Genomic DNA, 14,746 nt, shown 5'->3' on the forward strand with positions numbered 1-14,746 from the left:
GTCTGGTATAAATAGGATATTACAATAGAAGGTTTGATAATACTATCGGTACTGGAATTAGTGAGACACCTTTTATAAAAAAAAAACGCTACTATAATTAATATACAAACTTAAGCTAATAATTTTATGATTTTTCACATCTATTGGTGAAAATCTTGCTAGTAAAATAGATGACACTAATCAAAACTTCGAATTTGATCTCAATTATATTAACGTACTTGATACATTTATTTAAGTACGAAATTACCATGGTAAGATGGACTTAACCATGATATTTTAAATCATATCTTTGACCATATTGTCGATCCTCTTACTCATATGTTTAACTTATCTTTTTTCTGAAGGGGTATTCCCTAATGAAACTAAAATTGCTAGGCTCATTTCAATATATAAATCTGGTGGAGCTGATTTTGTATCAAATTACCACCCTGTGTCAGTACTACCGGCTATATCTAAGACCTCAGAAAGACTTAAATATAATAATAGACTATCAGCTAACTAAATACAAAATATGAGATATTATATTCTTGGCAGTATGGTTTAAAGAAAACTTACTCCAAAAACATTGTTGCTTTAAAGTTTGTTGATGATATAGTGTGTGAATTGGACAAAAGAGTCAGTACACAACAATTACTGAATAAGTTATATAATTATGGAATACGAGTGTGGCACACTGGTTTAAAAGTTATTTTACTAAATCGTAAACAGTTTTATGCTTTAATGGAAAGGACTACAATATCATTCTGGAACCCAATATTCTTATACTATATATTAATGATATGTATAAATCATCTACATACATAAATGTTACAATTACACTATCATAAAATAGGGTATTCCTTACCCACACATACGGATTAACTGTTTACTTTATAAATGCGGGCTATTTATATATATATATATATATATATATATATATGTATATATATATATATATATATATATATATATATATATATATACGGACGGACGGACGGACGGACGGACGGACGGACGGACGGACGGACGGACGGACGGACGGACGGACGGACGGACGGACGGACGGACGGACGGACGGACGGACGGACGGACGGACGGACGGACGGACGGACGGACGGACGGACGGACGGACGGACGGACGGATGGACGGATGAACGGATGAACGGATGGACGGATGGATAACATAAATATTGACGTAAAAGGGGTTAGGGGTCGATAATCATGGGCCAGCACCTTGTTTTATTCAAGTCATAACTTACACTCCTAATTCATAATTAATTAAAAACAAAACAGTGTAATTCTTTATACACCCAGACCATTCCTTTGAAGTTCTCCTACTTTCTCATATAGGTAATGAGAAGTCCCCTTAAAATTCCTCTTACAATAACTCAGATAATAAACACAGAGGACATCATAAGTTTTACAATAATTATTCTTTTCTGTCAAAATGGTTTTGTTTACAAGTATATATGCTTGTCAATATCTCTGCAATATTCAAAATGTGATAATAATATTGTTTCTTGTTTACTGCTTAAGTTTACTTCATGTAATCTTTTAAAAATGTTTAAGTTATCTCCTTCCCAATCCTCATGATTCGGATGGTGTAATCGCATTTGTCGACATCGAATATCGGAGACGAAAATCCTGAAAGAGAGAAAGAAACAAGAAATAAAAAAAGGAAGCTCGCTCACAGGCTAGAGACCCACTGTATCCCTGACGCACCCTCCGGCACACCATCCCCACACCTGAGCCATTGGCTTTTTAATTTTTGAAACCCCAACCTCTTCCAATCCCCAGCCCCCCAGCGCACCAGTCAAAAGTCCTGATTTGAATATGTATCTTCTATCTGACTATTTTGGTTTTCCGGGTGTTAGGAAAACAAAAGCAAACCTAGTCAAAAAGTGTGATGTGGTCTTTTGTATTCAGTAAGTTTGTTAAAAGTTTGGTTTACGAACATGTTACGAACATGTTATCGACAATTAGTACAGGTATGCCAAAAAATGTCTTACAAAACAGAAACAAAAAGTTTATTGGCTCTAATATAAAATGTATTGGCTGTTTTAAAATTGTAATCGTTTAGCGTAAAACAAGAAGCTTGTGGTCCATAATGACTGAGTATAGAAACGCGGTATGCACTGTTGTTTGGCGATTAGCATATACACAGGCCTATGTTCTGAAGTGGTGACAGTTGGAATTCTTACCCTAGTTCTTCTTGATATCGTTGACATCTTTATGATTCTCAGATTTTATTATCCCCTTCATTGTCTCTCATCTAATTGATACCTTCCTGTGGTCTCCATCTCAAACTGATCTGGTTGATGTTTCTCTAGTAGAGTCACTGGTTCCTCTAATGATTCTCCAGCGATTTCATGTCCAGCAAATAGACTTCCAGATGGATTGTCGACTTCAGCGACATCCTAAGGGGTTAAAATTAAGTTATTTATTTTCTGTGCATAAACAGATTTCCGCTGTTTCTACTCTTTAACCTTGTTAAGGACTTTCAACTCCCCCCCCCCGCCCCCATACCACTTCCTTCTTATCAACATATAATGTTCAGTTATTTCGGACGTTAATTGCAATTGATTATACTGTCTGTATTCTTACATTGTGATTTTTTCAGACCGTTGTTGTTGTTTTTCTCCACTGACATGAAGGCTTCTCCTCGAGGATTTTTTGTTTTTGTTTTTTGTTTTGTTTTTATCTGCGCTATTCTCTTATTTACAAGTTCCTGTGTCCTCGACTGATTCTACAGATGTTGAACTCGTTCTCTTCTTTCCTTTAACAGATCTTCACATTTTCCCCAGGCAAACAGGGCTCTGTTTCCCCAGGTAGTTCTGTGACAAATAGAGGGCGCTGTTCAATGTCTCCAGCTTTTTCGGCTTCCTTTAAAAACTTTGCTGCCCTCTTTTTTTCCTGGTGAGTGAAACACATTGTCAAAATAGATCCATTAAGTTTCGTTTAAAGGCCAACCGCCTGCTGATACAACCTATAAACATAATTTATCCTAAGTAATATGCCTTGGAATGTTTAATCGACATTTCCCAAATGAAATTAATGTAAGCATAATTACTTTGACACAATGCTTAATGCAACATCTAATAAATATATTGAGAAGACCCAATTTAAACTCCTTTCTGATTAGTTTAATATTATGGTAAACCAGGCTCGTTTATGAAGCTTCTCTCTTTCTCTATTTTAAACAAAATCTCGTTTATTCAGCACATTTGGAGGCCACCGCAATATCAACGACCCAACATCTCTTATGTAGGTGTCTAGATCGGTTGCACGACATCCACGCGTAATGTATAGTGATACGTTTGGAGATTAAATCTAAGAAATGCAGATTTCATTCAGAGATAGACAGCCCCTATCTTCTATACAATATATTCCTTCCTCACCTTTTGCTTCTTGCTTCTGGCAAGATGTCTCGATTTCTTTTTGTTAATAGCTTCCTCTCTTTTTTCAAGATTCACAAAATGAAGGAGCACTGGACTGGCGTTAATATCCGCTGAAGACTTTACCTCGGTGTTGTTAATGACCTCTTCGGACGGAATTTTAGCCTTCATGGTTGCTATATCCAAGATGTCGGCTCCAACCCAATCATTGGCATTCGCTTCAACCTTGGTGGTTGATTTCAACTCGGATTCGGTATCAACCTCTTCGGTGGTGGTCGTTTCAATCTCGGTAGCGCACTTTAACTCGGTTTCGTTGTCAACCACTTCGTTGGTAGTCGTTTCAAACTCGGTTGAAAACTTCAAATCAGTTTCGGTGTCAACCACTTTGTTGGTAGTCGTTTCAACCTCGGTATTGCACTTCAACTCGGGTTCGGTGTCAACCTCTTCGTTGATAGTCGTTTCAACCTCGGTAGTGCACTTCAACTCGGTTTCGATGTCAACCACTTCGTTGGTAGTCGTTTCAACCTCGGTAGCGCACTTCAACTCAGTTTCGGTGTCAACCACTTCGTTGGTAGTCGTTTTATTATTGGTGGGGGATTCTAACTCAGTTTCAATGTCAACCTCTTTGTTGGTAGTCGGTTCAACCTGGGTATTGCACTTCATCTCGGTTTCGGTGTCAACCAATTCGTTGGTGGTCGTTTCAACCTCGGTATTGCACTTCAACTCGGTTTCAATGTCTACAGTTGTTTCGGCTTCATTTAAAGACTTTGCTGCCCTCTTTCTTTCCTGGTGAGTAAAACACATTGTCAAAATAAATCCAATAAACTTCTTCTAAAGGCCCACAGCCAACTGCTTACTGATACAACCTATGAACATAAGTTATCCAAAGTAATGTTTCTTGGAATGTTTCATCGACATTTCCTAAAATATACTATATAAATATCAGCATAATTAATTTGATAATATGCTTGATGCAACATTTAATAAAGATAGTGCGAAGAACCAATTAAAACTCCTTTCTGATTATTATGGTAAACCAGGTGCGTTTATGAAGCTTTTCTCTCTCTATTGTAATCATAATCTCTTTTATTCAGCAAGTTTGGATGCCACCGCAATATCAAAGACCCAACATCTGTATTATCCACGAGTCTATATCGTTTGTCCGACATCCACACGCGTAATGTATAGTGATACGTTAGGAGATGAAATCTAAGAAATTCATGCCCAGATAGACAACCCCTGTCTACTATACATGATGTGCCTCCCTTACCTTTTGCCTCTTTCTTCTAGCAAGACGTCTCGATCTTTTTTTATTAGTAGCGTCCTCTCTTTGTTTGCCAAACTGCCTTTCTATGCTTTGATTGGCTGCTATTGTGACGTCTGTGTTCTCTTTCTTGCTTTGATTGTCTGTTACATTGGTATCTTTGGGTTCAAAGATGTTCAGTGCTTTCTTCATTTCGTCTTCGATCTTATTGCACAATCGTTCTTCCTCGGTAGTGCACTTCAACTCAGTTTCGATGTCAACCTCTTCGTGAGAAGTCGTTTCAACATTGGTGGGGGATTTTAACTCAGTTTCGATGTCAACCTCTTCGTGAGCAGTCGTTTGAACCTCGGTGATAAACTTCAACTCAGTTTCGGTGTCAACCAATTCGTTGGTAGTCGTTTCAACGTCGGTAGTGCACTTCAACTCGGTTTCGATGTCAACCACTTCGTTGGTAGTCGTTTCAACCTCGGTAGCACACTTCAACTCAGTTTCGGTGTCAACCACTTCGTTGGTAGTCGTTTCAACGTCGGTAGTGCACTTCAACTCAGTTTCGGTGTCAACCACTTCGTTGGTAGTCGTTTCAACCTCGGTAGTGCACTTCAACTCGGTTTCGGTGTCAACCTCTTCGTTGGTAGTCGTTTCAACCTCGGTTGTAAACTTCAATTCAGTTTCGGTGTCAACGTTTTCGTAGGTAGTCGTTTCAACCTCGGTAGTGCACTTCATCTCGGTTTCGATGTCAACCACTTCGTAGGTAGTCGTTTCAACCTCGTTAGTGCACTTCAACTCGTTCTCGGTGTCAACCTTTTCGCTGGTAGTCGATTCAACCTCGATAGTGCACTTCAACTCGGTTTCGGTGTCAACCACTTCGTTGGTGGTCGTTTCAACCTCGGTATTGCACTTCAACTCGGTTTCAATGTCTACAGTTGTTTCGGCTTCCTTTAAAGACTTTGCTGCCCTCTTTCTTTCCTGGTGAGTAAAACACATTGTCAAAATAAATCCAATAAACTTCTTCTAAAGGCCCACAGCCAACTGCTTACTGATACAACCTATGAACATAAGTTATCCAAAGTAATGTTTCTTGGAATGTTTCATCGACATTTCCTAAAATATACTAAATGTAAACATAATTACTTTGACAATATGCTTGATGAAACATTTAGTTAATATAGTGAGAAGAACCAATTTCAACTCCTTTCTGATTATTATGGTAAACAATGCTCGTTTATGAAGCTTCTCTCTCTCTATTGTAATCATAATCTCTTTTATTCAGCAAATTTGGAGACCACAGAAATATCAACGACCCAACATCTGTATTATCTAAGAGTCTATATCGTTTGTCCGACATCCACACGCGTAATGCATAGTGATACGTTTGGAGATGAAATCTAAGAAATTCATACCGACATAGACGACCCCTATCTAGTATACAATGTATGCCTTTCTCACCTTTTGCCTCTTTCTTCTAGCAAGACGTCTCGATCTCTTTTTATTAGTAGCGTCCTCTCTTTGTTTGCCAAACTGCCTTTCTATGCTTTGATTGGCTGCTATTGTGACGTCTGTGTTCTCTTTCTTGCTTTGATTGGCTGTTACATTAGTATCTTTGGATTCAAAGATGTTCAGTGCTTTCTTTATTTCGTCTTCGATCTTATTGCACAATCGTTCTTCCTCACCGACATTTCCGTCAACTTTCTGTTATCAACATGCATGCAAAACAATTTTACACATCAGCTTACAGTCACTTACGTTCAGGATTGACTGGGGTTCTGGCTATCATGTCTTGGCTTCAAATAATTTACAAGCGACTCCTCCCTAGCTCCGCCTATCCCCAGTCTCCCCCTCCCTCTCTTTCTCTCTACAAACACACCCACACACAGGATGGGCAACCTCTAGGTACCCCAAAACGACAACAATTTTAAAATAAAAGCACAACCGTTTCAAGGATCTTACAGACAAACATTGATGCTAGATTACATTTTCTCAATATATTCATTAGATGTTTCATCAAGCATATTGTCAAATTAATTATGCTTACATTTAGTTTATTTGGGAAATGTCGATTAAACATTCCAAGGGAATATTGATTTGGATAACTTATGTTTATAGGTTGTATCAGTAAGCAGTTGGCTGTGGGCCTTTAGACGCAGTTGAATAGATTTATTTTGACAATATGGATGCGTCTGTATTTTGGATGTCTGCATGATGCGGGAGAGTAACGGTCAAGTTGATGGTCTCGAGATGGTCAGCAAATAGAGCTCTCACCTGTTTATTTCTGAATTTCTTGGTATTATTCAGATTTTTCTTGTAAACCACTGGAACCTGCCACTGGAGTTGTTGCGGTAGTGCTGGTGTAACTCCTATTCGATATCTCCGAGGTTTGCGTGATTGATTCTGGATCAAGAAAGAACACGAGAAAACGTATATTTCCTAAAGGAAACTATACCACTTGGTTTTTACAAAATATTGATATTTTCTACCGATAGGATATTCTTAAAGTATACTCCTTGGTCCAGAAGAGTTCATTGCTTGTACCGTTACCTGGTAAGGAGATGTGTGGAATTCTCGCCGTTTTGTTTCCTGATATTTCGTTCTTCTGGCTTTCTGTTGATGACCCATTTTCCTTGTTTCTTTATTTTCCTTGTCCGTTTGTTGTTTATTTGTTATATTTCCTGGTGTCTTCTTTTTGAAATAGGTTCGGTTACGTGTTCCACCTCCAATCTTAGGTGTTTGAACCTGTTTTGAAGTAATTAAAATAGGTAAAGCACATAACCATGTAATATCTTAATGATTAAAGAAAACATTGTAACAATATTTCTTTAAATGAATAATTCAACTGTAATTATATCTGTATATTTATATGACAAGATTTACAGAAAGTAGAAGCAATGGATTGTCTTTAATATCCGCTGAGGAGTTTACCTCGGTGTTGTTAACGACCTCCTCGGCAGTAGTTGTAGCCTTCATGGTTGATATAACCAAGATGTCGGCATCAATCCACGCTTTGACATTCGCTTCAACTTTGGTTGTGGATTTAAACTCGGATTCGGTATCCACCTCTTCGTTGGTAGTCGTTTCAACCTCGGCAGTGCACTTCAACTCGGTTTCGGTGTCAACCACTTCGTTGGTAGTCGTTTCAACTTCGGTAGCGCACTTCAACTCGGTTTCGGTGTCAACCTCTTCGCAGGTAATCGTTTCAACCTCGGTAGTGCACTTCAACTCGGTTTCGATGTCAACCACTTCGTTGGTAGTCGTTTCAACCTCGGTAGCACACTTCAACTCGGTTTCGGTGTCAACCACTTCGTTGGTTGTCGTTTCAACCTCGGTAGTGCACTTCAACTCAGTTTCGGAGTCAACCACTTCGTTAGTAGTCGTTTCAACCTCGGATGTGCACTTCAACTCAGTTTCGGTGTCAACCACTTCGTTGGTAGTCGTTTCAACCTCGGCAGTGCACTTCAACTCGGTTTCGGTGTCAACCTCTTCGTTGGTAGTCGTTTCAACCTCGGTTGTAAACTTCAATTCAGTTTCGGTGTCAACATTTTCGTAGGTAGTCGTTTCAACCTCGGTAGTGCACTTCATCTCGGTTTCGATGTCAACCACTTCGTAGGTAGTCGTTTCAACCTCGTTAGTGCACTTCAACTCGTTCTCGGTGTCAACCTTTTCGCTGGTAGTCGATTCAACCTCAATAGTGCACTTCAACTCGGTTTCGGTGTCAACCAATTCGTTGGTGGTCGTTTCAACCTCGGTACTGCACTTCAACTCGGTTTCAATGTCTACAGTTGTTTCGGCTTCCTTTAAAGACTTTGCTGCCCTCTTTCTTTCCTGGTGAGTAAAACACATTGTCAAAATAAATCCAATAAACTTCTTCTAAAGGCCCACAGCCAACTGCTTACTGATACAACCTATGAACATAAGTTATCCAAAGTAATGTTTCTTGGAATGTTTCATCGACATTTCCTAAAATATACTAAATGTAAACATAATTACTTTGACAATATGCTTGATGAAACATTTAGTTAATATAGTGAGAAGAACCAATTTCAACTCCTTTCTGATTATTATGGTAAACAAGGCTCGTTTATGAAGCTTCTCTCTCTCTATTGTAATCATAATCTCTTTTATTCAGCAAATTTGGAGGCCACAGAAATATCAACGACCCAACATCTGTATTATCTAAGAGTCTATATCGTGTGTCCGACATCCACACGCGTAATGCATAGTGATACGTTTGGAGATGAAATCTAAGAAATTCATACCGACATAGACGACCCCTATCTAGTATACAAGATATGCCTTTCTCACCTTTTGCCTCTTTCTTCTAGCAAGACGTCTCGATCTCTTTTTATTAGTAGCGTCCTCTCTTTGTTCGCCAAACTGCCTTTCTATGCTTTGATTGGCTGATATTGTGACGTCTGTGTTCTCTTTCTTGCTTTGATTGGCTGTTACATTAGTATCTTTGGATTCAAAGATGTTCAGTGCTTTCTTTATTTCGTCTTCGATCTTATTGCACAATCGTTCTTCCTCACCGACATTTCCGTCAACTTTCTGTTATCAACATGCATGGAAAACAATTTTACACATCAGCTTACAGTCACTTACGTTCAGGATTGACTGGGGTTCTGGCTATCATGTCTTGGCTTCAAATAATTTACAAGCGACTCCTCCCTAGCTCCGCCTATCCCCAGTCTCCCCCTCCCTCTCTTTCTCTCTACAAACACACCCACACACAGGATGGGCAACCTCTAGGTACCCTAAAACGACAACAATTTTAAAATAAAAGCACAACCGTTTCAAGGATCTTACAGACAAACATTGATGCTAGATTACATTTTCTCAATATATTCATTAGATGTTTCATCAAGCATATTGTCAAATTAATTATGCTTACATTTAGTTTATTTGGGAAATGTCGATTAAACATTCCAAGGGAATATTACTTTGGATAACTTATGTTTATAGGTTGTATCAGTAAGCCGTTGGCTGTGGGCCTTTAGACGCAGTTGAATAGATTTATTTTGACAATATGGATGCGTCTGTATTTTGGATGTCTGCATGATGCGGGAGAGTAACGATCAAGTTGATGGTCTGGAGATGGTCAGCAAATAGAGCTCTCACCTGTTTATTTCTGAATTTCTTGGTATTATTCAGATTTTTCTTGTAAACCACTGGAACCTGCCACTGGAGTTGTTGCGGTAGTGCTGGTGTAACTCCTATTCGATATCTCCGAGGTTTGCGTGATTGATTCTGGATCAAGAAAGAACACGAGAAAACGTATATTTCCTAAAGGAAACTAAACCACTTGGTTTTTACAAAATATTGATATTTTCTACCGATAGGATATTCTTAAAGTATACTCCTTGGTCTAGAAGAGTTCATTGCTTGTACCGTTACCATGTAAGGAGATGTGAAGAATTCTCGCCGTTTTGTTTCCTGATATTTCGTTCTTCTGGCTTTCTGTTGATGACCCATTTTCCTTGTTTCTTTATTTTCCTTGTCCGTTTGTTGTTTATTTGTTATATTTCCTGGTGTCTTCTTTTTGAAATAGGTTCGGTTACGTGTTCCACCTCCAATCTTAGGTGTTTGAACCTGTTTTGAAGTAATTAAAATAGGTAAAGCACATAACCATGTAATATCTTAATGATTAAAGAAAACATTGTAACAATATTTCTTTAAATGAATAATTCAACTGTAATTATATCTGTATATTTATATGACAAGATTTACAGAAAGTAGAAGCAATGGATTGGCTTTAATATCCGCTGAGGAGTTTACCTCGGTGTTGTTAACGACCTCTTCGGCAGTAGTTGTAGCCTTCATGGTTGATATAACCAAGATGTCGGCATCAATCCACACTTTGACATTCGCTTCAACTTTGGTTGTGGATTTAAACTCGGATTCGGTATCAACCTCTTCGTTGGTAGTCGTTTCAACCTCGGCAGTGCACTTCAACTCGGTTTCGGTGTCAACCACTTCGGTGGTAGTCGTTTCAACTTCGGTAGTGCACTTCAACTCGGTTTCGGTGTCAACCTCTTCGCAGGTAATCGTTTCAACCTCGGTAGTGCACTTCAACTCGGTTTCGATGTCAACCACTTCGTTGGTAGTCGTTTCAACATCGGTAGCGCACTTCAACTCGGTTTCAGTATCAACCACTTCGTTGGTTGTCGTTTTAACCTCGGCAGTGCACTTCAACTCGGATTCGGTGTCAACCACTTCGTTGGTAGTCGTTTCAACTTCGGTAGCGCACTTCAACTCGGTTTCGGTGTCAACCACTTCGTTGGTAGTCGTTTCAACTTCGGATGTGCACTTCAACTCAGTTTCGGTGTCAACCTCTTCGTGAGTAGTCGTTTCAACCTCAGTGATAAACTTCAACTCAGTTTCGGTGTCAGCCACATCGTTGGTAGTCGTTTCAACAATCGTAGCGCACTTCAACTCGGTTTCGGTGCCAACCTCTTCGTAGATAGTCGTTTCAACCTCGGTAGTGCACTTCAACTCGGTTTCGATGACAACCTCTTCGTTGGAAGTCGTTTCAACCTCGGTAGCGCACTTCAACTCGGTTTCGGTATCAACCACTTCGATGGTAATGGTTTCAACCTCTGTAGGACACTTCAACTCAGTTTCGATGTTAACCTTTTCGTTGGTAGTCGTTTCAACTTCGGTAGCGCACTTCAACTCGGTTTCGGTGTCAACCACTTCGTTGGTAGTCGTTTCGACTTCGGTAGTGCTTTTCAACTCGGTTTCGGTGTCAACCACTTCGTTGGTAATCGCTTCAACCTCGGTAGCGCACTTCAACCCGGTTTCGGTGTTAACCACCTCTTTGGTTGTCGTTTCAACCTCGGTAGTGCACTTCAACTCGGTTTCGGTGTCAACCTCTTCGTTGGTAGTCGTTTCAACCTTGGATGTGCACTTCAACTCGGTTTCGATGACAACCTCTTCGTTGGAAGTCGTTTCAACCTCGGTAGCGCACTTCAACTCGGTTTCGGTATCAACCACTTCGATGGTAATGGTTTCAACCTCTGTAGGACACTTCAACTCAGTTTCGATGTTAACCTTTTCGTTGGTAGTCGTTTCGACTTCGGTAGTGCTTTTCAACTCGGTTTCGGTGTCAACCACTTCGTTGGTAATCGCTTCAACCTCGGTAGCGCACTTCAACTCGGTTTCGGTGTCAACCACTTCGTTGGTTGTCGTTTCAACCTCGGCAGTGCACTTGAACTCGGTTTCGGTGTCAACCTCTTCGTTGGTAGTCGTTTCAACCTCGGTAGCGCACTTCAACTCGGTTTCGGTGTCATCCTCTTCATTGGTAGTCGTTTCAACCTCGGTAGGGCACTTCAACTGGGTTTCAATGTCTGCAACTGCAATTGTCTCAACCTCCGCGTTAGTGTGAACATTCGTGGTTTTCTCTACCGCTGTAGTAAAATCTGCTACGATGGTCTCGTCATTCTTGGAGGTCCCGATGACTTTATGAATATTTTCTCCAAACACCATCAAGTCAGCAGCTGTCATATGAACAAGAAATAGTAGCTTTTGTGTCTTAAAATAATATACACTTAGGTTAAAATTAGTGAACTGTTTGATAGTTAAATGCATGAAGGGATCCGGAGGAAAGCGCATCAAATGCACATACATACAAACAAATAATCACAAACATATTAGATATCACCTAATATATTCTTATTTGATTAATTGCCCAATATGATTAACAGACATGGAAGAGTGAAATTATCACTAAATAGCTTCAATTTTATACTGTAATTTATCAACCGAAACCTATATATACCAGCGAACTTTATATTCATTACAAGGCCCGTACGGGGCGCCCCCCCCCCCGACACCCACACTCCCCAAGAAAAGACATCTCTCCATTTTCGCTTTTTTTTTCGTTTATAAGCTGGAGGTAGTGGCAGGCGAGTTCAATTCATCTTGCACTATTGTTAAAACCGTATAAAAATTGGAATTATCTAATGGTTGGAATGTTTTTAATGTGAAGGAATATTTGGATTTTTCGACTTTTGTCTTAATTTTCTTCGAAAAATGACAATGTTAGCGCACCTTTCGTTTCTCCAAGATGTTTCTTATCAAGGCCAGATTTCTTGCAAAAAGATCGCGATTTCTGCTTCATCCCAGCCTGTAAACGTTGGGCATTTTTTCGAGCCTCAATTTCAGCAAGATATCGTTTGCAGAGTCTCACAGCCCGATCCCTAGATCGTCTCGTCATTATCCGCTGTCTTGCATTTTGTTTACCTGGACAAAGGGTACCTGAAACATATAAGCCTCTGTACTTAAATAACATACATCCATGTTTAGGCATGCGGTATAGTCAAGAAGATTTCAAGACCCAGGTGAGCACATGGTCGGAAACATTTGTAAATAGTTGCCCTTATGTTTTTTTCAGTGTCCTTTTGTTTTTATTTATTGAAATCAACATTCAATTCTAAACAAATCGTCCAACCATGTTTTCTTCAAAGTACAATACACTTTGAACGTATAAGAAAGGCGCAGCTTTTATCCTCATCACTTATGGATTATTTATTAACCTAGCTGTATACGACAAAGTTTGGTGTTTTTTTCTATACTGTAGTGTCATATTCCTCTCCCAAGAGCACTCCTATTGTCAGTACGAGCAGTATGAATATCATGTTTCTATCATATCAAGGTTAGAAACTGTTTGTACTGTCAATACCAGTGCTTTGAAGCACGACATTTGAATTCAGTTTAGACAGGTATGAGCATTAGGCAATTATCCCAACTGGCTGTATATACTGTACTGTACTGTACTGTAAAAACTAATTTCTAACTTGCATGAGATTTAAGATATCTTTTTTAATCCGTACTATGTCATGTAAAACGCAACGCAAGAACGTTCAGGAACACAGGGATTGCGCCACCTATGACCATATTGTAACCGGCACACCTCTGAGATCTGGCGCCTAATATAAGTCTTGAAAATGAACTACATAATCTTACCTTCTCGACGTTTCCAAGGCAATATCCCAAATATCCAAATTAATATGAAAGCAACGATGAAAATAACGTCATCAGCAGCCATTTAATAATCACCGTGTAAATTATTTTCTTTAAATAGTTCGCTATACGTGCACAATAAGTAAACGTATCGTCGTATGAGTATGATGTGTATGTGTTTACTGTACTGTACATGTATCCTTACAATATCGTGATACGTTCAGTATCAATACGTTCAGTATCAATACGTATCAATACAGTGATACGTTCTCTGTGACGTACCTACTTTAGAAACACTTGATTGGTCCAAAGTAGAACGCAGAGACTGATCCCTTCCAGATGTTTCTTAGCCCTCTGTGACGTAGTGCGAAACGTAAGATCGAGTCAACAGTTGCTATTGGCTATTCTTTTTATTCGCACGTATCGGGCAGAATAGCAACATAACGAGGACGCGCTCGTCGTCAACTCCAAATATATTGTATGGCGTCGTATGCTCTAGTATACTAACTTGTGTACTTCTTACACACACAAGAAATAGAAATATGAAGCCAGAGCACGCACCCGCCGGCACGCGCATGCTTTTAACAACATGGCTTTATACTGTGCGTTCGTATACACTTAATGATGATACAAACTAGCGCATATACGCGCGCTTATTTGTTTGCTTTGCTGATAGTTTAAATTTCTTGAAACTGCCTTGCCGAGTGTCAAATATCGCGATCAAAACTAAATGTAAAGAAAGAAATTATGAAAATCCTACCAAATATCACAATTAATTTGCAGAAGAAAGTATGCCGTATTTCGTAAATATGTTTATGAAAAAGTACAAAAGCAGGCGCGTATTCAGGGGCGTTGGAGCGCCCCCCCCCCCCGGGTAAATGTGTTAAAAAAAGGACAGAAGGGTTTCACTTTCATTAAGAAGTCAAGTATCTAATTACGCCGAGGCGTCGTACAAGAGACTCTGGCTGAAGAGCGCGTGATTCGCCAACGTGGCCACGCATCAGAAGCTTTGAGTATCGAATGAGCATGTGCGAATTTAGTTTACGCCAAACAATTAATGTGCCTGGCAACCGCACGCTTCAGATATTCAAATAGACCTACAATTTTTTTGTATGATGAAGAAAGAATGAAACATTTCTTATACAATATATATATA

The 14,746-nt window shown here is 39.4% G+C and overlaps 1 protein-coding gene across 1 annotated transcript; it reads right to left on the reverse strand.

Annotated features, from left to right (window-relative positions):
• Window positions 1-969: 969 nt before the first annotated feature.
• Window positions 970-13,737, reverse strand: LOC139976380 (uncharacterized). Its single transcript, XM_071985084.1, has 17 exons — window positions 13,594-13,737; window positions 12,679-12,885; window positions 10,780-12,125; window positions 10,405-10,695; window positions 10,024-10,218; window positions 9,748-9,876; window positions 8,935-9,177; window positions 7,930-8,454; window positions 7,555-7,845; window positions 7,174-7,368; window positions 6,898-7,026; window positions 6,085-6,327; window positions 4,645-5,604; window positions 3,378-4,160; window positions 2,584-2,892; window positions 2,181-2,396; window positions 970-1,623 (listed from the first exon to the last, which is right to left on the reverse strand). Exons 1-15 carry the CDS (start codon window positions 13,673-13,675, stop codon window positions 2,758-2,760), a joined length of 5,754 nt encoding a protein of 1,917 aa, XP_071841185.1. The 5' UTR covers window positions 13,676-13,737; the 3' UTR covers window positions 970-1,623; window positions 2,181-2,396; window positions 2,584-2,757.
• Between the last annotated feature and the right edge of the window lie 1,009 nt (window positions 13,738-14,746).

The sequence above is a fragment of the Apostichopus japonicus genome, chromosome 11 (assembly GCF_037975245.1).
Source record: "Apostichopus japonicus isolate 1M-3 chromosome 11, ASM3797524v1, whole genome shotgun sequence".
In the NCBI taxonomy this organism is placed as follows: domain Eukaryota; kingdom Metazoa; phylum Echinodermata; class Holothuroidea; order Aspidochirotida; family Stichopodidae; genus Apostichopus; species Apostichopus japonicus.